General features: G+C 40.3%; 1 protein-coding gene across 9 annotated transcripts in view; it reads right to left on the bottom strand.

Moving 5' to 3' along the window:
- The window catches only part of NRXN3 (neurexin 3), a 1,488,306-nt gene that overhangs the window by 184,007 nt on the left and 1,281,253 nt on the right, over positions 1-23,046 (bottom strand). For all 9 annotated transcript variants that reach the window (XM_045562567.1, XM_045562522.1, XM_045562514.1 and 6 more), the window contains one exon: positions 5,473-5,644. In XM_045562567.1, the coding sequence (XP_045418523.1) occupies positions 5,473-5,644 (172 nt within the window). The remainder of the gene's footprint in view (positions 1-5,472; positions 5,645-23,046) is intronic.

A 23,046-nucleotide genomic window follows, 5' to 3' on the forward strand; every position in this document is an offset into this window, starting at 1 on the left:
ATTATGAAAGGATCAAGTATTTGAAACAAAACATGTTAGAGACTTTCCCTAGGTCAGTGGTTCTCAACTGGGGGGTGCTATTGCCCCCTGCCCTCCAGGAGGCATTTGACATTTGTGGAAACATGCCACTGGAATCTAGTGGGTGAAAGTCCCAGGTGCTGCTAAATATCCCAGAATGCACAAGACAGCCTCCCCACAACACGCACAGAGCAGAGAATTATCCAGCCCCAAATATCAATAGGTTAAAAAACCTTACTAACTAATCTAAACCAGCCTGGGACTTCTATTTGAAAATACTTTTTGTGGAAAAAAATATAGTATCATTATCAATAAAATCATGATTCTGAGAAATAGGAAAGTGGGCAGAAAGTTTGAGGTAGTGCAGTCTGAGGATCATGATAGGAGTCTGGCTCTGCCTCTTTAGCTATATGATACTGGGCAAGTTATTTGGTGTTGTGGAGCCTTAATATTATAACCTTAAAATGGATGGAACTGGGGACCATTCTTCTAAGTGAAGTATCACAAGAATGGAAAACCAAACACCACATGTACTCACCATTAAACTGGAACAAATCGAACACCACTTATGTGGACATATGGAAATAAAACTCATTGGAAATCTAGGTGGGATTGGGGAGGAGGGAATGGGTAAATTCATGCCTGGCAGGTACAAGACACACTATCTGGGTGATGGGCGCACGTAACTTTGACTCAAACTGTACAAAAGCAATTTATGTAACCAAAATGTTTGTATCCCCATAATATTCTGAAATACAATACAATAAAATAAAAGGTATGGTGGGTGTAATAATACCAAACCCGGTCCCTGACAGGATGGAGTAAAGCTCAAATGTAATAATGTATATGAAGGTATTTGAGCAACAGTAAGCACTGTAGCAATGTTTTCTTTCTCAACCCCCATAAAGACAGGTTCTATGGAATTTGATGCACTCAAACATAAGAGAGTTTTCTAATCTAGTGTCCTTGAAAGGGAGCTACTGTTACATCCTTTTCAGGTTCTGAGTTGGATGGTCAAATAGGATTTAAACATAGGTCATCAGTGAATGTTTTATTGCCTGGAGAAGAAAAGTCAAGAGCACTTCAACTGAGTTGGTATGCAACTGAGTTGGGATGCAATATCAAGAAAAAGACCACTTGAGACCCTGCTTTCCTCAGCACCCCTGGGGTGGCAAGATGGAAGTCCTATATGCTGAAGCTGCTTATCAGTCTGTATTTTCCCAGAAGCCTGGCTGTGACCTGAGAAGCCCTTACTGCACCATGCTCAGGGGTCTAATAGCACTGATGACACCACCGGCCACCCACTCACAGCAGAGAGAGGATCTTGAACAATCCCAGTCAGCTCAGCCTTCCAGGGGGCCTTGCGCTGTGGCTAAAATTAATTCCTCATGTTCATGTCACCTTTCACCTCCCCTCCCTTGTCCTCACCGCTGCATTGTGTAGAGACAGCAATCAGAGGCTTTATAAGGCACATTTGTCAGTGCCTGGATGATAGCTCTGGGCTGATTCTTCTTTTATTTCCCTCTCCTGTTCCTTAGCTTTTCTATTTTCAGTTTCAAAGAAAGAAGTTGCTTTTGAGTTCTACCTCCCAGAATTAAGTGATACAAGATTCCGATTGCTATAGAACTATTTTCATTTTGTATCCGTCCTGATTCAGAAAGAGCCAATGCTACATGCCCTGTGCCCAGCTGGGTTCTAAATATTTCACGGTGGGATGTTTCAGTAGAGCCCCATAAAATCCTATAAATGCCCATGAGAAGATTCTGGAGTTGACCCATTCATCCTGGTGCACAGTTGATTCATTCAGACCTGGGGAGCAGGAACAATTCCCTGAGAGAAAGCCCTTAGAATGAGATAACTAAAGTGAATATTCTGTAGGAGCTACTCTATATGTCTTTACTGTTTAAACATTAGCAGTAGTCAAGTAGCAAGAATGAATTCCTCTTGATGCGTTTTAAACTTAGTTATCAATAAAACAGACTGGTTTGAAAAAAAAACAGGAGATATCATTTTTGCAGAAATTGTGTCAAGATTGCCTTACCAGGTTGGTGGCTTTGTTCTTTGATGCCCAAATGCAGGGGGCATTTTGATCTTATGATTTAAAATAAATTAAATGTTGCCAGACTGTGCTAATGATATTTTAAATTGGTCCTTTCAATAGCACAGGAAAGCAGGCAGGAGAGAAGATTAGGTACCTGAAGTTCAAAAGGTGAGCCACTTCTAGGAAGTCTTGCCAGAGTAGAACATAAAATTCAAATCTTGGACTCAATCTAGTATATCAGTACCACGTCTTAATCTAGGCAACGCGGTAAGGTAATAGCTTCTTTAAATACTCAGTATTCATTCAACTACCTCTTGAGAGCACATTGCCATTGTTAAAGGAGGTCAGCTTTGACTCATTGGTGCTAATAAAACTTTTCTTTCTTAAACGAAGATTTTTGATTCCACATCTCACAATAACCACTTCTGTGTGATCATTGCAACTGACCTTTGAAATATGATACTCCTTTAAAGAAATAAATCAACCTAAGATGACACAAGAAGAAAGCCGCTCATTTCTAGCTATGCATTTTTCAAAATATCCCTCAATTTGCTGTGGGAGCAATAGTGGAAATTGTGCCCAACTGGGAACAGAAGAATTTTGTCCTGTTCTTTCCTCATTTACTATGTGACCTTAGGAAAGGCATAGCATCTCCATAGGTCTTTAATTTGAAATGGAGAAGAAAAATAACTAACCTAACCAATTTTCAGGGTATTTCATAGTGAAAATGAAGTAATTTGTGTTAGGAAATATGCCATTAGTTAAAAACGCCACCGAAATGTTTGCTGATCCTCACAGCTAACACTTACTGAATACTGACTTAATTCTCCCAGTTATTATGTTGAGCATTTTACATGTGTTCAACTCACCTAATTTTCACATTAACCTGGGAAGTAAGTATTATCATGACCCCATTTTCCAGACTAGGAAACAGAGGCTCAGGGAGGTTCAATAACTTGGTGTAAAGTTTGGAACCGGATCACCAAATAGGAAGAATAAACACTCACTTAGAGAATAAACAGAGAAAGCTGAAACATGAGAATTTGGGAAGAAAGAATCTGATATATTTTTAAAGCTTTACAAAAAATCATCAGAGGAGAAAAATCAAAACTGTTGGAAATTCTTACACTTACTTTATAATTCAGTATTGTTGTATTATGAATTACACGTGGGGAGGGCACCAAATGTTTCTGTGCTTAGAGCACTGCAATCTTAATTCAACTGCCTTAGACTCACAAGTGATGAAGCCAAGATTCCAACTGCAGCCAGCTGGCTCCAAGGTTCATACTTATAACTGCTATACTGTACCCTATCCTGTAATAATAGCACATATTATTACTAAATAATAGTTACCCATGATAATAATAGTTTTCAGGAGGAAGCGATGCCATTAAAGAAAAGGCTTATTCTGTTTTGAAAACATGTAGGAAGCAACCCATAATTTAGAACTAAAGACACAAAGAAACAGGCACACAGCAAGTGTCCCTGGTTTTCTTACATATCTGTGTCTTTGAAATGACCATTAAAGAGCCTTTTTATTGCTGGCAGCAAACTCTATTGGCTCAAGGCAAATGGTTAACATCAATTTAGAAATCCTTGAAATTCCTAATAGAAACACAACAAACCCCACAGCAGCACCAGCAGGGCCAATGATGATATGCATGGAGAGAGAGATTGATTTTTCCCAGGAGCCAATGAACAGCTTTTAAGATCTTGGGCTATTTTGATTCCTCTCCACCCCTCCCCCATCCCTCAGGCTTTAAGCAAGGAGCATTTAAAAATTAGGTCTGTTAGCCTGTAGTGACTTTGGATGACGATAAGAACTCATAGCAACTGCTAACACCTCTGACTTTCTTCAAATGCTCAAAGATAACCTCCTAAGGTCATTTTTGTGCTTTAATCTAAGAAATTCTGAGACCCCCAGCAATGGCTAGTTTATCAAAACCAAGATGGTAGACGATAGGCGGGGCTTTTTGCTTCTATACCTCGGGGGTCTTGCATGCTGTTTGTGGCTGTTCTCATAATTCCTAAACCAGATATAGGAGGACTCTGGCTATTAGGGAACAGTCCAGCAGCACAGATACTTCTGATTGACTTTTTCTTTAAATTAAATACATTTTATTGAAATTTATGTCTATAACGTAGTATTATAGCAGCATTAAGCAAAGCATAATTTTCCAATGAGCGTTTTCATTATTTTATTTTTAAGAAGTGAAATATAATTGACTTTTAAAGAAAATCAATGCTGAGTTAGGCATGAAGGTACAATCAAAGCCTTCAAGCTATTCAAAAGTTTTGGGCCACAAATAGGCAAATTTACTTTGCAAATTTCTCTTGCTTTGTAATTAGTAGCTAAATGGCTTTTAGACTTCTGGAAATGTGCTTCAGGCTTCTTTGCCACTGTACCCTCCTCATTGTAAAGGAAGTGAGAGGAGAATGGTGAGAAAATAGTGGGGAATCTGGCATGTAGGATAGAGTTAGACATAGCGTCATGTCCACAGTGGTGACAATGCAATATTCTGAGCTATTCTCTTGCATCCATCAGGTGACAATGTTATTGTGGAGAAAAAGCCCTTTGCTAAAGTGTTTTCCCTTTTCTTCCTGGCACTTCCATAATCAAGCTTCATGTCTCTTTTCCTGGGAGAAGTGAGAGACTAGAGGGAAAGCTAAGGAATCATTTGAATGGTCCCTTTTAAAGAAGGCAATCTTTTGTCCCATTGTCCTTCCTTCAGCCATCTGGCCCTGGGAATGTGTTGCTGAATGCTTCTTGACTGTAAAATTTAAACAGATGATTAACCCCTTTCCCTCTGATGCCAGCATACTCGCTATTAAAATGACTATGAGGACCAACCTCTGAATATCAAGGCAGGTTGAGAGAAAAAAATAATTGGCAAAGTCAATCAAATGAATAACATTACACCCTTATGTTTTTCTCTCACCGTTACCCTGACTTTATGTTCATCAATTCGAGTTTAATAAACTCCCTTCCAGTCTTTCTGGCACCTCTGGCCATCTGTACCTTCAACCACACCTGACTAAATGACATCACAAAGTCCAGATCTCAAATTGATGATCCCATAATTATTGACAATAACTCGTGATAGAGATGGTTTCCTTCCCTCCGCTGCCACCACATGCAGCCCCCAGGAAAACCTACAGTAATTGCCTTTGGTATGAGCCAGTCAGGCAGTATCAGTAAAAGGCTGACAAAAAGTGTTCAGTGCATAGTTAGTAAGTCTCCAGAAGTTCCCTATGCTGGATCAAGTCCTCAAGAAATAACTGATCTTCAAAAACATGGATGTGTGCTTCACTCAGTGTTTTATGATTTGGTGACAGGCATGAGAAAAATCACCATTTAGAGGTGAGAATGGGAAAGTAAAAGAGGGTATGACTATTAAGAGTACAACATGTACCTGTAGGATAATGTTCATTCACTGGCCAGTTGTCCACCTGCAGTGTGGCATTGCCTCCGTTCCTGGTGAAGCGCACCACGTGGTATTTGCCATCATTTACGGGGGTTCTCTCCTCTTTGATGGAGATGTCAACTGTGCCAATATTGAAGACAACTCCAATTTTCCCCTGTTCCTGTAATAAATAAATACAAAAGGCATAGTTATCACCAACCACACAGTTTTCTCCCTTTAAAGTTGATCCTCCAACTAGCAATAAACCTGTAGGTGCCCAGAGGGAGCTGGCAGCATGAAGTTAATAATAGTATTCTGTATGTCTCCATAGGCTTTCATCCTGAACATAAAAACCAATGGCATAAAGCTACCCAAATTGCTCTCACAGGCTGCAGTGCATAGGTTACATCATTCAATTGCCCTCCACAGATATCAAGCCTGGAACTACCTAACAACTATACAATGACAATGCAAAGTTCATTTATGTGAGATGAATTAGGCCTGTTTTCTAAGAGAGACCAATAAGATGCTGAAACCTAAATCACTTCTCAATTCTGATTTTCAATTCAAGAGCAAATATGAGCTTGTCTGCATGTTTTGTGGCAACCAAGGCAAAGGAGAGAGGGACAGAATGGTTAGTAGCCAATGCCAGAGGGGCTGACATTATAGACTAACTGCTGATCATTCTTTCTGCAGGTCTAAACCATATGGAAAACATATCCTCAAACATATCCTGGTGAGACTAAGCTGAGGTTTTCAGAAGTAGACAGCTGCCACTTTTCCCATACTTATAGCCCTAGTCCTTGTGTTAACACAAAGAGAGATGTAACATTCAATGCCGTAGCTTATGCGCACAGCAGAAGAGAACCTCTGTGGCCACGGAAGACTTATAAGAATGGAAATTGCAATGAATTTGAGAAGAGTAACACTATGGCAATGAAGATGGTAACTATGGAGATGGTGATGGTGCTGGGGATGACATCATCCACCTCTTAGATGATGCACAAAAACACCAAAGCATAAATAGTTATGCTATTAAAACTCTTACTCTTCTCCTCTAACAATTGGCTACTACTATGAGTTGAGATTAGTATTCACAATGAGATGTAAAATGAAAGTAACCTTACTGATCAAATATAATCAGCCTCTCACCACCTATTGGAAAGCCATCACAGCATTGCAGGGTATCAGCGGGTGGGCAAGAGGTTGAGAACACAAGGATAAAATAAAATTTAGTTGGAATTCTAACATTGTGCAGGACCGAGTCACAATATTTATTCACTAGCCTTTGTCATCTTCTATGTCCTTATTCAAGAAGTAGAAGAAGGAAGAGAGAACGAGGAGAAGAAGGATATGTGAAAAGAATTTCAGAATCCATGTAAATTAAGATACAAAAAAGATTTCACTGAATAACAGGTTTAATAATTTGTTTCATTTATTCACTAAATACATAAATGCAATATTCATTAAACACCTACTATGCTTAAAGTCAACAAATGAAGGCTTCTGGTGGGATGCGCACTGGTTTCCATAGAGCTTGGTATATTTCACTTATTTTTCTAAAAGAGAAGCTCTCTTCAACTTGCCATTTGTCATTTAGTATGTGAAGTCATCTTGTATGCAATAAAAGGATGGACAAGTACCCAGGAGTCTTGATCTTAGAAGGGAGGAATATAGATTGATAGACTAAAGATGTTGTCAGCATTCAAGGATGCTGAGATGCAGAGGGGACATCATTATTTCCTTTATGCCCTGACAGCATAGTATGCAACGTGAAATGACGTCTGCAATTACCATGTTCTGTTCTCTGGGAAAGGTGACCCAGGTGCCTCCCCAAATGGTAACTAAACACACTCACGATTTCTTAAATCTGTATTTATTGAGACCACAATGTTCTCAGTTTTGTTTTGTTTTATCTCTGCATCCCCACACTAAGCAAAGTACCTAGCATTAAATTATGATGCATGGATAAATAAACCTGATTATGGGTTCTTTTTGTACCTTTTATGCCCATAATTAATATTATTATCCATTTTATTCTTCCTCCTTGATTTTCAAGGAATTCAGAAACAGCAACATGACTTTTCTGCTTTCTCTTAGAGAACTGGTATTCTTTGCTAAGGGTGTGTGTGTGTGTGTGTGTGTGTGTGTGTGTGTGTGAGTACCCAATCACCCTCATGCCTAAATAAGCAAGGCTATAATAACCTGAGTCATAACCTGCTTAGCAGAATGAAAGGACTGGAGGAGTTGAGAAACCACGACTGCAGACTCCATTACTCCTCTGCCCGCCCCGCAGATGTGGGCTGTTTATTGCACCACTGTTCTACAATGAGAAACCAGTACATAAATCCTGAATGCAGAGAAAGGACTGCTGGTGATTCAGTTCACCTCTGAGTCACTAATTAATCATGGATGGAGAACAGTTTTAGGAGGGAGAGAGGAGACCTTTAAACCAGCATTCTGCAGCTTTTCAGCAACAACAGTGGCAAAGTACAGTTCTGGCTCAGTGAGTTGGCTGATCAGCAAGATACAGTCTTGGGCAGATTTTCTGCAAGATCCATATTAGATTCAGGAAAAGAAAAGATTTAATCTCTGCCAGAATAAATATTTGGTCCTTATCTTAGGCACCACACATTTGCCATTGTAATCACTGCTTCAGAGAGATCTTCTTAATCCTGTTAGCATGCACCAAAGTCAGTGGAGCCCCTTACCCAGATGTTTCATTTCCCACAGTGGTAAATGTGGCTGTGCTAGACCTCAGATGTGGTCTTTGTACTTGTAGTAATAAGATTTCATTATTGCAGCCTTCTTGCCATTTGTCATGGGACCACAGTGGCATTATAATCTGTGGCTAAATGCTTTCTTTCAGTTCATTATAAGTCATGGAAGCCTTGTGGCAAATACCCGTGTAGTTGCCCAGGCTCCAATCTATCATGCTTAGCTGCCATGAAAGTCAACTCTGCTGGCTCACGTGTCTATGGGAGAGAAGAAGTAAGGGAGAAAATGCATTGGCTTTGGAGCAGCCCTGACCCACCTTGGGCAAGTTACTTTTCTGAACTCATTTCTTAATAATACGCTATGGAGACAGGATGCCAACTTTACATACATCACAGGGCCATTGGAAGGATAAAATAATATGATTAATATGGTGAATATGATAGTACTTTATCAATAATAAAACACTATGTAAATGGAAGAGATAAATGAGATCGGGAGAAGTGACCATCCAATCATTTTACCATATATAAAACACTCTATGATTATTGGAGAAGTTAATTGGTTCAACAGGATAAATGTGGGTTTTAGCACAGCATGGTTCCAATAATAGCTTTGGCTTTTAAAGCTGGATGACCCTGGTCTGGTTATTTAACTTCTGATTTTTCTCCTTTAAAGAGATGTGTGGAGGGGAGGAGAGGCCAATTGCTACCTCTGAAGCCTGGTGTGAGGATTACGGGAGAGCACATACGTGTGAAGCACCTGGCATGTGGCTGTGCATATTTTTGGACCTCAATAAATGTCACTCTTCGTTCCTCTCATTAGTGTAATTGAAAGTAGTGGCATGAGTTTAGGACTGGTTGGTTTGGCGGACACTGTCATCAAGATGTATTGTGAAAATAAACGTAAATTTTAGCAAACAGAATGTATTAAAAAAATTTATACAGAGTTGATTTCCTGTCACAATTTGGGAGCTGTTATCTCTCCACATTCTTTGGTGCCTTTTACAAGCCTGTCTAAGAGAAGCAAAGTGTAGCTGGAAAACCAGCATGCCTATCACTTTGAATACCTCCACACCCATCACCACTAAAGTTGCTACCAAGGCAATCACTTCAATCTATGTTCTTCCTTGATATTAAAAACAAAGACAAGTAGTAAATCAGAAGCCATTCCCCAAGAATCCTCAAGTGCATTAAGGAATAAAACTGAAGAGTACAGAAAACAGCTGTCTTTAAATAGCCAATAAGTCATTCTTCATCAATAATGACTGTTTACGAGCCCACCTGGTTCCCCAAATTAATCCAGCCCCAGCTTTCTGATCCTCTATCAGCCACACCATAGTTATTGCTGCCGAGGTGACCCAAGAGATGCTTCCAACACCAGGGTCAGGTTTTAGGACATGCACAAAGGCAAGAAAAATCCTTAGGAATAAAGATCTCCCTGAAGGCTATCTCTTCATTCACTTCAGAGTGCCCCCAGGGAGGGCAGAATGTACCATCCACTATTATAGAAAATTGCAGCTGACAGAAACAGAACTGGGGTTTTCAAATGCATGCCAGGGAGGTGTACAAGGGAAGCAGCTCTCAGTATCTTCACCGCTAGGCTTCCCACAGAATTTCTTAGTTCAGCGCTAGGCAATAACACTAGGAAAACAACACGTAAATGATGGCTCCTGTGGCCGGGTACTACAAGGCCTTCCATACCCATTGCGAAGTCTGGATCATAATAAATAAAGTAATAAGTGGCACTGTTTACCACATTGTTCTAGTGCTCCCCCACTATGGGCTCGTAGTAAGAGAGACCTTCAGTGTTGCCTTTTGGTGGGTAGGGCCAAGAGACCAATGCTAACCAATAAATGGGATGTCATTCCTAAGCCACGGTTGTGAGACCCACCAGAGTTCTCTTATTTGCTGACCACCACTGGACACAGCAAATTTCTAGTAGTGGGAGCTTTGTCAGTCTGTATCACTGAGTGAGGAAGGCCACATGCCAGCTTTTGATGGACACGGAGCGTGTCTGAGGAAAGCTTGGTGGCTTTACACTACCAAGTATTTAGGGCGGCTTGTTACTGCAGCATAATCCAGTCTACCTGGGTGGACAGAGTGGATTGTCAGTAAATATTTTTGAATATAATTATTTTCAAATTCTCACAATTACTCCCCTCTCAGTGAATTCACACAATAAGAGGCTTATTTAAGACTGGAATCCAGTAATGTATGAATGTTCCTATCTCTCTGCATCCATGCCAACATTTATTGTTTTGGGACTTTTTGATAAAGGCCATTCTCACTGGAGTTAAGCGATATCTCATTGTGGTTTTGATTTGCATTTCCCTGATGATTAGAGATGTTGAGCATTTTTTCATATGTTTGTTGGCCATTGTTCTGTCTTCTTTTGAATAGCTTCTATTCATGTCCTTTGCCCACTTTTTGATGGGGTTGTTTGATTTTTTCTTGCTGATTTTCCTAAGTTCTAAATAGATTATAGTTATCAGCCCTTTATCAGATGTATAGCACACAAAAATTTTTTCCCATGGGACTGCAAACTAGTGCAACCCCTGTGGAAAGCAATATGGAGATACCTTAAACTGATACAAGTAGACCTACCATTTGACCCAGCAATCCCATTATTGGGCATCAACCCAAAAGAACAAAGACATTCTATAAAAAAGACATCTGCACCCAAATGTTTATAGCACCACAATTCACAATTGTGAAGATGTGGAAACAACCCAAGTGCCATCAATAGATGAGTGGATTAATAAAATGTGGTATATGTATACCATGGAGTACTACTCAGCTATAAGAAACAATGGTGATATAGTACCTCTTGTATTTTCCTGGATAGAGCTAGAACCCATTCTACTAAGTGAACTACCCCAAGAATGGAAAAATAAGCACCACATATACTCACCATCAAATTGGTTTCACTGATCATCACCTAAGAGCACATTTAGGAATAGTATTAATTGGGTGTTGGGCAGATGGGTGTATACATACATAATGAATGTGATGCACACTGTCTAGGGGATGGACACTCTTGAAGCTCTGATTGGGGGGGGTGGGGGCAAGGCAATATACGTAACCTAGACTTTTGTACTGCCATAATATACTGAAATAAAAACAAAGACTGGAATCCAAGTCTATCTGATTCTAAAACCCCTGCATTTTCCACGTTATGTTTCAGTCACATGTATGACATGTTGCAGTAGAGTTATGTATATAACAAGGCATATGTGCTACATATTATATACTATAGGTCTGCCTTTGTTAAATTAATGAATAAGTGAATGAATAAATAATTAATTAGAATGTGTGGTTTTGATAGAAACAAATTATGAGAGTATTTTTTAACCACGAGAAGCTGAATAGGATTTTAATAGCACAGGATAAAATAGATAATTGGTAATACATTCCAATATATTCCGATGTGCAATAAATCTTAGCAAAAGCATATTATCTTATTATGCTATATAAATGCAATCTGTAAAATACAAAAAGATGAAGTACAACTTACTTCATTCACCAGATAATTTTGACTGACAGAGGACTTTACTGAAGTTCTTTAGAATAAAATATTCTCAATTTAATAGAATGTAGTTAGAGCCCTTTTGTGGCTGTTAACTGTCTTTCAGTGAAAATCATTGATCTCTATTTTTTCAATGTTATAGTCCTCTTGTTCTCTACTCAGGACAATTCTTAGTTTGTTAGCACTGAGTGAGCACCTTCTGTGTGCAGAGCCATGCACTATTAAAGGATTCAAGAGATGTAAGAGACCAGGTCTCTCCATCAACAAGCCTTTCAGGAATCACCCAATTGATAAGATCCCAGATGTGGAGCTAGAAGATGGTTCAAATTTCCATCATCACCTCATGACAATGACCCAGTCCCCTTCCCAGGAGAAGTGTCAATGTGGCTGTGGTAGGAAGAGCAGGGCAGAAGACCATGTCTGCTTTGCGTTCTAGAAGAGTTTGAGATTTAAAATTAAAGGCCTTGATCCAAGTCAAGGCTCCTCATCTTTTTGTCCATGTGACCTTGAGCAGGTCCCTCAACTATGTGAGTTTCAAGCTAACTATATGAAAAATGATAAAAACAATACAAAGACAATAACAATAATAATACCTGTGTTAAATAATACTTAAGAGAAATGACTGAAGTCTTGGCAAATTCTGAAGTACTCTACAAAGAATGACATAACAAAGATGTTAATGGTGAGGATGTAGATGGTGATAACAGTGATGTCACGGGATGCTGGGTGGGAAACGATGCCCTCACAGACAACAGATGAGTCAGAGGCATTTGTACACTCCCTGTAAGATCCTGCCCTATTTGAAATAACTATCTCCCATTCAAGATTATTGAATCCAGAATCTGTACATATTATCCCTAGAAAATTCATGTCAAATGGCTTGGAAACTATTTCTGTTTTCCTAAATCTTCACAGGCCTCAGTGACCTTTGCACACACCCAGAAAAGTTACATCCACCTCTCCCCCGGCTGTAGTTTGCTTCATTTGGTGTTTTGCTGACGTCTGGTTGCACGAGGTCAATCAATTAAAGCGGATTAGATCCACAGTCTGAAATGCTAACAGAGGGCCAAGAGAGATAAGACTGATAAATAGCTCAAGACAGCTCCATCTCTAACTCCAAGAAAGAAAAAAAAAAGAGAGAGAATAGGAATGACAGCTTAGGACAACAGGAACCCTGTCCTGAAGAGAGGAGAGTCAAGGAAGGGCAAGACAGCTGGTGGAAGTATATAAGAAGCAAGTTAAAGCCACAGCTCTAATAGTCACTGGTCACAAACCAGCATTCTGTGCCATCACGTCCTTCAAATGTACTCCAAACATCCATTTCTCATTCACAGACCCCGGTGTCACAGTGGCTCATTTGGTAGTTAAGTTTCACTACCAGGCAAATACTAAAGTTCATTTCCGTAGATGCCCCAGTGTTGTGCCAAGACCCGGAGCAGTCTCCCGGCAGGGTTCAGGTGATGGCTGGCGGAGCAGTGCTGACTGAACATCTCCCATGGACTCCTTGGTTTTCCCCCAAATCTCTACCACAGCTGTGAGGAGCCACACGATGGCCTCACTAGGGAGATCTTAAACCTGTGCTCACACTAACTACATTATGGTCCTCGAAACTAGGGAACACATTTAAATCATCTGAAGTTCTTCCAGAACATCGTACAACTTACCTACACACTTATAAAGTAAGGTCCTAGCACTAGCAGCAGCAGCTGCTGGGACCTTGTTAGAAATGCAAATTCTGGGTTCTAATACCAGATTCTCTGAATCAGAAACTCTAATGTCAGGCCTAGTAATCTGCATTTTCACTAGATCTTAAGGTGATTCACATGCGGGCAAAAGTTTGAGAGCCACTTCCTTACATTAATGTCTTGGTTCACTAATGCAGTCGTTTCAACTGGCAGTGATTTTGTCACCATTTGGCAATGTCTGGAAACATTTTTGGTTGTTACAACTGAAGTGCAGTGCTCTTAGCACCCAGTGGATACAGGCCAGGAATACTGGTAAATATCCAACAATACACAACAAAGAAGTATCTGGCTTTAATATCAATAGTGCCACTACTGAGAACTCTGCACTAGGGAGTGCAAAACTTCATTCACTCAACAAACATCCATACAGCATGTATTACATGAGAGATGACAGAAACTATTCTATATACATTTGCCTGCATGGTAAAATGTATCCTTCACAAAAAACCCTTTTGTGTGGTGTGTATGCATGCACAGAATGCATACAATATACACATACATGTGAATGTGTGCCCATGTGTGCACATGTGTGAATTTTTACGTGTTTGGTATAAAATCGTGGTCTAGCCCCCAAAGCTAGACCACAATTAAGGTGAGCATTAAGCATATGCTGATAATTTCTATGACTCTCCCCTACTCTATGTGTTGGTCAAATGTCCACTTTGCAGGTGTAAACTTTGAAATGCAAGCTCACAGAATCAGACAGCAGCAGGTCTAGCATACATGTCCCATGATATTTTGTCTACCGGGTCTTGGTAACCCTCTTCCCTACTGACTCATTGCTGCTAGTGCCAGAGAAATTTTCCCAGGACATCTCCCCTGGAAAAATAGCACTACTTGATAGTCACACCTCTAACTTAGTTCCTTGAGCCTTTACTACAGACTACATCATTTTGGTCAGTTTCCATGAAGATGCATGATTAGCTCTGAGTGGGAAACAAAGGAGAAATTCCTTCTCTGAGAAGCAGATATTTTAGGCCAAGGATGGGCAGCTGCTATCCTATAAAAGAGAGACCAACAAACAGTTAACAACCCTCCCAGACCTATTCTGTGGTTCTGAAGAAACCTTTAGTGATTCTCCAAAGTGCTTTACTATTTACCTATGTTCCAAGTGACAGGCTGTGTTGACATTATGGCTTCAAGGTAAATGGGTCTATGTAAATAATAAACACCAACCAAGAATGCGTGGTTTAATAAGTAAGACATTTTTAGTCACTCTCATAGATAAATTCCCATTCTAAACTCTGTCCCATTTTCTAGATAAAAAATTTCAGAATTGAGAGATTCAGCACTTGGGTTCATCAGAAAAGGCACTGTAGATTAAGGCAGTTTTTAATGATATGTTTGAGGAATGGATATGTAAAAGTTGGAGGAGGCATATTGGCCTGGAGCACAGGTCAGCAAACTGTGGGCCAAATCTAATTATTGCCTGTTTTATGAATAAAGTTTTATTGGGACACAGCTGCACTTATTTTCATTTATGTATTGCCTTTGGCTGCTTTTGTACCAAAATAGCAAAGTTGAGTAGTTGCAACAGAGATCCTGTAGCCTACGAGCCTAAAATATCACTCTCTGGCCCTTTACAGAAAAGTCTGCTGACCCTTATTGCAGAAACTTTCACAATTTAAGCCTAGCCATATTCCCCCCCCTTTGTTACATTCAAGTAATCAGAATAACTCAGATAGGAGTGGGGCAGTCAGATGGGGAGCCTGGACTTCACCTTAACTGCTTAATTAATTATTGCAGGGCGGTTCTCCAAGGGACCTTGGACAAACCGAGTTCTCCCTCCTTTCTTATTTTGAATTCTCAAGAATGACTGTAGAAGATGCTGGGGATGTAACATCCTGAGATAAGGAGGGGCTGGCCGGAACAGACCCTCCCAGAACAGGATGTCCTTCAATGCCCCAGCCATTGCCTCATGTCCCCTCCAGAGCCCAGAGTCGTTTTCCAGAGTCCCCCTGCAGCAGTGCAAGTAGAGTATGCATAGATGGGATTCCATTCTCTCTGGACAGCTTTCCTAAGCCTTAAAGGACCAACAAGAAATGAATCCCAGGTTTTTGCTCTCCTATGCTGTCCTGTGCTACATATCTGTAAATAACAAAGCTACTTCGTGTAACTTGCCTGTGTGGGTGTCCTCTCTTGGTGGACTCAGGCAAGTTGGTAACCAGTGTGCAGTGAACCTACTTCACAACTATTATCTGGCAAATAGAGCATGCTTCTGATAAGAAAAAAGAAGACGTATAAAAATTCACCCAATTAAGCATGAACTAATCTATCTTAGATCCCACTGAGGGTGGTTTGTGTACTAAAATCAACTCAGTATAACACTGTTTGAAGGAGGTCAGCTGCAGATACAGGCAAATAAAGTAGAGGCTTCTAGCAAAAGATGACGGTAGCTAGGAATAGTCTGGTAATGGAGGAGATGGAGCGAAGTTCTAACTCATTAAAATTATAATGATATAACATTTCTTTCAGAAAATTTATCTAGTTTGATGGGAGTGAATCATGTACATTTTAAAGGCTCTTGACTCTAAAAGATAGCACACATCACTCTGATGTTAGGACTTCAGTTATTATACTAAATGGAATGAGAGAAAAGAATAACATTGCAACTCAATGAATATCTCCGTCTCCAGGGCTCCAATGCATCTGTGAGACACTTGAGTGACAAATGGTGATTAACTGAGCTCTCTTGCTTTACCTGCAAGGGGAATCTACCGTGTCATCATCTTGGGATGAACACACTGAAATAGGGGCTCATTTTTCCTTTCCTAGTTATCGTAAACAAAATGGCCAGCAGACGGTAATATATCAGCAGGGCCTGTCTGCAAGCAGGAACTCTAGTATGTGTGTGTCCTGGAGATAGCGTTGCAGTTAGGTATTTCATCCAGGTGATGTCTTATGGTTCTCCTCATTGTCAACTATCACCACTGTAACATTCTCTCTTGGATAAAATCAGCATTTCTAATTTAAAAGGTTGATTCTGACTTACCCTCAACCACCATAATAAAAGCAACAGAGAGAGAGAGAAAAGTAAAATTTAAACAGCTACAGTGCATAGGGAGAAGGCAGGCCCGATGACCTCAATGACGGCATCAAAGCCTCTGTAGGGGAGAGTAATCTGGACCCCTGCACAGAAGTATGAAAAGGAAAGTGCTTTCCCTCAGCCCTGATGAGATTAGTAAAGGTGACCCAAACCAGACACCAGAAAATATGTCACAGGGAGCTGACTCATACCTTTTGAAAAGAGTCCACCCTACCAGCACTGAGCTGTTTTGATAGAATAATTAGAGAACACATCTCCTAATTTTAATTTACTTGAATTCAGTGTCCCTACCAAATTGTAAAGCGAGCAAGTTTCAGCCAAATGCAGGAAATGTCCCTGGAACAGCATGAGGCCATCATTCCCCTTTGACATGCCAAGCACTTTATCCTCTGGGAGCCAGCCACAGCTTCAGATGCACAGATTATCCATGGGTTTTACAATGAATGCACACACCATATGAAGGAGCATTTGTATTATGGCATTTAAAGAGCATTAACATTCTTTCTTCTCTGTCTTCTTTATGGATGTGTTACAATTTTATCCATCAATATAAAGACAGTAAATGACGTCATTCAGAAGGCTAAGAAAAATAATTCTACAGAAATAGTTATATTAGTATGTGTGCCAATATAAGTGGGTTTATGTTTGTACACGCATGTGTGTGTGTTTGAACAAGATATTAAAACTTAGCCTACCCAAAAGCGAGTTCCTCTGACCCTCTCCTTTTCTTTTAAGCAAAGTGATGATGGCTCAGGGGAATCTAGGCCCCTCGGTTTTCATCAAAAGGCATTTCTAGTTCAGTTCTAGTCCAGCCCTTAGACAGTCCCAGCCAAGGCAGTCGGTGGAATCTTGAGTCTTCACTTCTATAAAAGCCTTTTAAGGAATGTGAATCTATCACAGACCTAACTCAGAACAAACCATGGATTTCAGAACGAATCAAACATCAGTATGATCTAGAGTCAATGTGAGCTCTAGGGAATGAAAGTGATCATTAAGCTAGGAATGACCCAAAGAAAGGCGGATCTCTTAGGCCTGGTCCAGTCCAATGAGGTACACTTTCCTATGTGGAGAAGAGACTTTTCTCGGCAGAGGGCCCACCTTTCCCCAGGTAGTGTGCATAGGCATATAGAGCTGAGAACACTTCTATACACACGCCCTTCCAGAGCCAACCTTGATTAGCCAGATTATCCTCCAGTTATCCCACAACCTCTTCAGCAGCTATTCAACAATAAAATCAATCATCTGTGTGGATTCACTTCTATGTTGTTTTTTAATGGAACAGTTCTTTTCCCCAGTCATACGGTGAGCATTGTGAGTACAGAAAAATGGATTTTTATTTTTTGTGTTTCTTCTTCCACATAAAGAGTTAAGTAAATTCAGAGGAGCACCTGGCACAATGGTGAAAGCACCTTTGCATTCTTCTGCAAGCAAGATTCTAGCCAGAGCACACCATCTCCACCCACGGTTCATTTGTTGCTTTTCCATTTTTGCTGTGGTTTTGCTCTGGGACAGTGCTTTTAGAAATGTAGAATATGACCACCTCTCAGGGGACCACAGCTGTTAATTTATTTCACGTAGTCTACTGAACAGTCTTCAGAAAAATTGCCAGCAGACCTATGTGGCCTGAGGAGAACTTGCTCTGTGGACCCAGGTGAGAGGCTCAGTGTGCATTACCAAGGCCGTCAACCCACCCTTCTTTATTTGGACTAGATTCAAACTGAAGCCCTATAGGTGGACACCAGTCCATGCCATTACCAGGTAATTGAACCATTTGGTTTCCATTAAACACAACTTTAATCTTTGAAATATTCCAGATACAAAACTCTCAGATAAACTCATTTCCATTGTCTTGCCTTCCCCTTTGCTCTTTAATACAGTGATTACTGGTCAGTGCAAGGCTCAAGCTCTGCCTTTGGGAGGCCATCCCCTCATCATAGTCATTTAGGGCTACCATGAGGTGGCTGTACTACAAACAGCACCCATTTCAATTTGCGCTAGATTTTCCTAATTAAGGATCTTTATGCATAGTTATGTTTTCCCCCCAGAAATATCTTTATGTCTCCAAAGTAAGGTTGCATAAGTAGAACCACATCATAGAAATTCTTCAAACAAGTGTCTACTGATCCTGTTCACTGTACAGGGCACTTTGGTAGGCACAAGAGAAGCTGGATAAATACATCTGGCATTGCTGAGCCCTCAAGGGCGTAGACTACACTTTGGTGTAGAGGAAACTGCAACAGCATTGGAATCAAAAGGCTTGGACATAAGTTCTAGTTGTTCACTTAATGCAGGTCCTGGGGCAAGTCACAAATACTCTGCACATAACTTCCTCGTCTGCCAGACAAGGATACATCACTGAGCTTATTGGGTGATGACATAGATTAAAAAAGAAATATTTGTAACAGGAATTTGAAAAATAGGTATCACTGAAAAAATATGTCATTACAAAATAGATGGGGACAAAAGAAAATGAGAAACAAGCACATGGTATCCTAAATGAAGATATAAAAAGCTAAGGAAAATTCCTATCTAATGTTTCCAAATAAATTTCCCCAGTCAGTCTTTGATAAATTGCCCAAGAAACTGGAGGCAGAGGATTCATTACTTGCCCTTCAGGACAGAAAATGCTACTTGTGTGGAAAAAAATCAAACTCAGTTTCTCATACCATACTCTCACAACACACCTCTGACACCAGATGTGTGGAGGGTTTTTCCCACACATCAAGCAAGCAATCTTCAGTGGACACCAGCTGATCGTCCTCTGACCCAGCTCAATTCTAACACTGTCTACCTGGAGATGGTGTCAGATCCCACAGGTTGAGGGCTCAGTCCAGACACAACACTGCCCCCTACTTCCAACACCAAACACAAGCTTCAGGGTTTTATTTCACCTGTGCTTCTTGTGAACTGGCTATAAATCGGAGTTCCCATGACCCCTTCCTTGGGTTAAACTAATTTCCTGGAATGGCTCATAGAACTAGGGAAAACACTTACTCAACATTTACTGTTTTATTATAAAGGATGTCACAAAGGTTACAGATGAAGAGATACATAGGGCAAGGCATGTGGGAAGAAGTGCCAAGCTCTCTGGGTATCCCACTGTCCAAGAACCTCCCTGTGTTCAGCCATTCGGATGCTCTACAAACACTGTCCTTTCGGTGTTTTATGGAGGCTTCATTACATAGGTGTGATTGATTAAATGATTGGTCATTGGTGATCAATTTAACCTTCAGCCTCTCTTCCCTCCCCAAGGGTCAAGGGGTCTGAAAGTCTCAATACTCTAATCCTGTCTTGGTCTTTCTAGTGACTAGTCCCCATCCTGCAGCTACCTAGGGGCTGCCAGCCATCAGTGAACTTACTAGCATACAAAAAGACACATCACTCTGAAGATTCCAAGGATTTTAGGATTTCTATGCCAGGAAACAGGAAAAAGACCAAATATATATTTCACAATATCACACTACCTGATTTGGGAGGGGCCAAACCAAAAGTGAAAAAAAAAAATCGTGATGATATAAACATTATGGACTGAACATTTATATCCTTCCTCTTTCCCTTCATATGTTGAAACCCTAATCCCAAATATGATGGTATTTAGAGCTGAGGTTTTTGAGAGGTAATTAGGTCATGGAGGTGGTGTCCTCATAAATGGGATTAATGCCCTTAATACAAAAGAAAGATGATCTCTCTTTCTCTCCACCAGGTGAGGATACAGCAAGAAGGCAGCCATCTGTCAATCAGGAAAGGGACCCTCACCAGAAACCAAATTGGCCAGCACCCTGATCTTGGACTTCCCAGTCTCCAGAACTGTGAGAGATAAATGTTTGTTGTATAAGCCACTTAGTCTCTAGTGTTCTGTTATAGCAGCCCAAGCTGACTAAAACAATAAGCCATATTTAGGTAGATGGAGTTGAGAAGGCAAGGAAGAATGAGAGAAGTTTAGAAGGTTGAAACTGTTGGAACAAAAATGAAATTCAGAACCTGGCTTGGTAGCTGATGCCTACTATCCCAGCTACTCAGGAGGGTGAGATTAGAGGATCGCTTGAGGCCAGGAGTTCAGGACCAGCCTGGGTAACATAGTAAGACTCCAACTCTAAGAAAATTTTTTTAAAAAATTAGCCAGGTGTAGTGGCATATGCCTGTAGTCCTAGCTACTTTGAAGGCTGAGGCAGGCGGATGGTTTGAGTCTGGGAGCTCAAGACCAGCCTGGGTAATATAGTGAGACCCACCCCCCACCATCTCAAGAAAAGAAAAAATGTAATTCAGTCTATAGAAGAGAAAAATAGAAAATCATTGGCATAAAATTTTCTTAGACTATAAGTCAGTTTGTCTGCTTTCTAAAACCTCCCTAATTTTGCTGAGACAGAGATATTTGAATGTTAAGGTAGACTCCCAGGGTTTAACATGTATCAATGCAGAGAAAGAATTTTTATGGTTCATAAACATGCTAAATCTTAGAGAATATTTTCTCTGTTGCCCAAAGGGCTTTCCTCATACCCCCAAGCAAATGTTTCCTTAAAGATGGCACAATTACATTTATGGGATATAGAAACATAGACTCAAAATAAATATAAATAAAAGCTTTTATTTCCCAAGTGTGTCCCACAGACTCCCTTGCTTTCTGCTACAGAAATCCCTCTTCCACCAGAAGAGCTTGAGCTGTTTAGAAGGGTGATGGTTTGTGATACACCCACCCCTGACCACTGCCAAAGGCTCAGAGGCCCTCAGGGAAGACATCATCCAAGCCATGTTAGAGCACCCATGTTTCAGCAGTTAACAGTTATCTTACTGTCGTAAACTGGTCATGCTCAGTGATACCTGTGAGTCCATTAAGGCAGTGATTAATGTCAGGAAAAAGTGAAAACTTAAACAAGAGTGAAGGAAGTAATAAGGATTCAGACAAGGAATTAGATTGAGTGTAACTAAATGTATCCACCAAGCCTCATCTGAAAGAATACAGAAGAACAGCTCCCCAAATCCTCAAACGTGGATGCATTGCTTCCCACTCTACTTTGTACTGACTTCAAGAAACCTTCTGCAGGCAAACACCTAGAGGCAAACGTCTTGGAATGCTAGGTATAAGCACAGACATGTTCCTTAGTAGACAGCATGGTGCATTTCTGATTCAGTTGCCAAAGGATGACTACCCATGAGCCAAGCCACCCCTGCTTACCGGACTACCAGGTCTACCTGGGGAATGCACAGAAACAAATGCTCAAGGCATCTAAGAGCTGGGTGGCCATGGCACACAGGCCTTATCTGCACTCTGTGAAGGGCAGGTGGAGGGACACACAGAGGCACAGTACACAAATGGCGCTAAATCCAGAGGGCACAATTCTCAGGAGAGTAGTGAAAATCATTTTTGATTTGATTTTTTCTTGTTAATTATTCTTCCCAGGAGGAACTTATTAGCTGTCATGTGTAATATAGAACTTACAAATTCAGAGACTTTACACTAGATCCAGCCCTCAGAGAGGCTTTATTTTTTAAAGAGAGGGTACTACATAGTATTTTTCCATATAAATTAGTTTGCAATATTTAAAAATCAGAAGATCTCTCATGAACAGCTGGATTTCTAGGTTCTTTTGAAAAAATGGTAAGATTCAGAAACACTGGGTGAACATTTCTGTAGGACAGTCAGCCAATGTTGATTAGGAGAGAAAGGCACAAGTTCTCTCATGCGCCACAGTTCCCACCACTCTCTATTGCCTATCAGATGCAAAGCCTGGGTGTTGGCTACTATTTATTATCAAGTTTTCTCAGCTCTGTTTTTTATATTTTTGGTAAAGTAGGATAAAGAGGGAAGGGAAATATTTTTGTCACTGTATGATTAGCAACCTCTCTGAACCCCGATGAAAGACTGAAAAACCCATAGGATTCAAGAAAAATGAGAGAAAGCACATTTTTTTCTCATACCTCACTCTATTTTAATCATTTATATTATCTCTCTGTTCCTTGTAGACTTTTATGTTTGTTTGTTTTTATTTTTTTTTAATTCCTAAGTTACTGTAACAATCATAGGCTTTTGAGTAAGACAGGGCTGGCCTTGAAGCTTAACTCCAACACTTCCTGTATGTTCTTGACTATATTACGTAGACTCTCTGGGCCTCAATTTTCTCGTCTTCAATGTTGGAAAAATACTATCTACCATGAAAGCTCGTTATGGGAATAAAACAATATATGCAGGCATCTAGCACATAAGAGAAGAGGTTCAAGGAATGTTAGCTCCCTTCCCTTTTAAAGAGTTGGGATGAATTAAGCAGATTTGATCATAAAATCATATGCACATCTAAAGTGCTTTCCAAAATGTAATGACCCAACTGCTGCTTCAGAGAGATGGCTCCTCTGCTCAAGGTTTTAATGCACTTTTCATGAACTGAGACTCGACAACAAAATCTATCACTGTTAAGCAGCCTTCTAAGAAGGACCCGATTTAAATAAACTTCTTCCTGAACTCTTAAGTGTACCAGCTGCCTTCACCTTGACTCAGAAACATAGCAATAGGAAATGTACACTTAAGCAACAAAAAATAGGATTAATAGATGCTGG

The sequence above is a fragment of the Lemur catta genome, chromosome 1 (assembly GCF_020740605.2).
Source record: "Lemur catta isolate mLemCat1 chromosome 1, mLemCat1.pri, whole genome shotgun sequence".
Lineage (NCBI taxonomy): Eukaryota > Metazoa > Chordata > Mammalia > Primates > Lemuridae > Lemur > Lemur catta.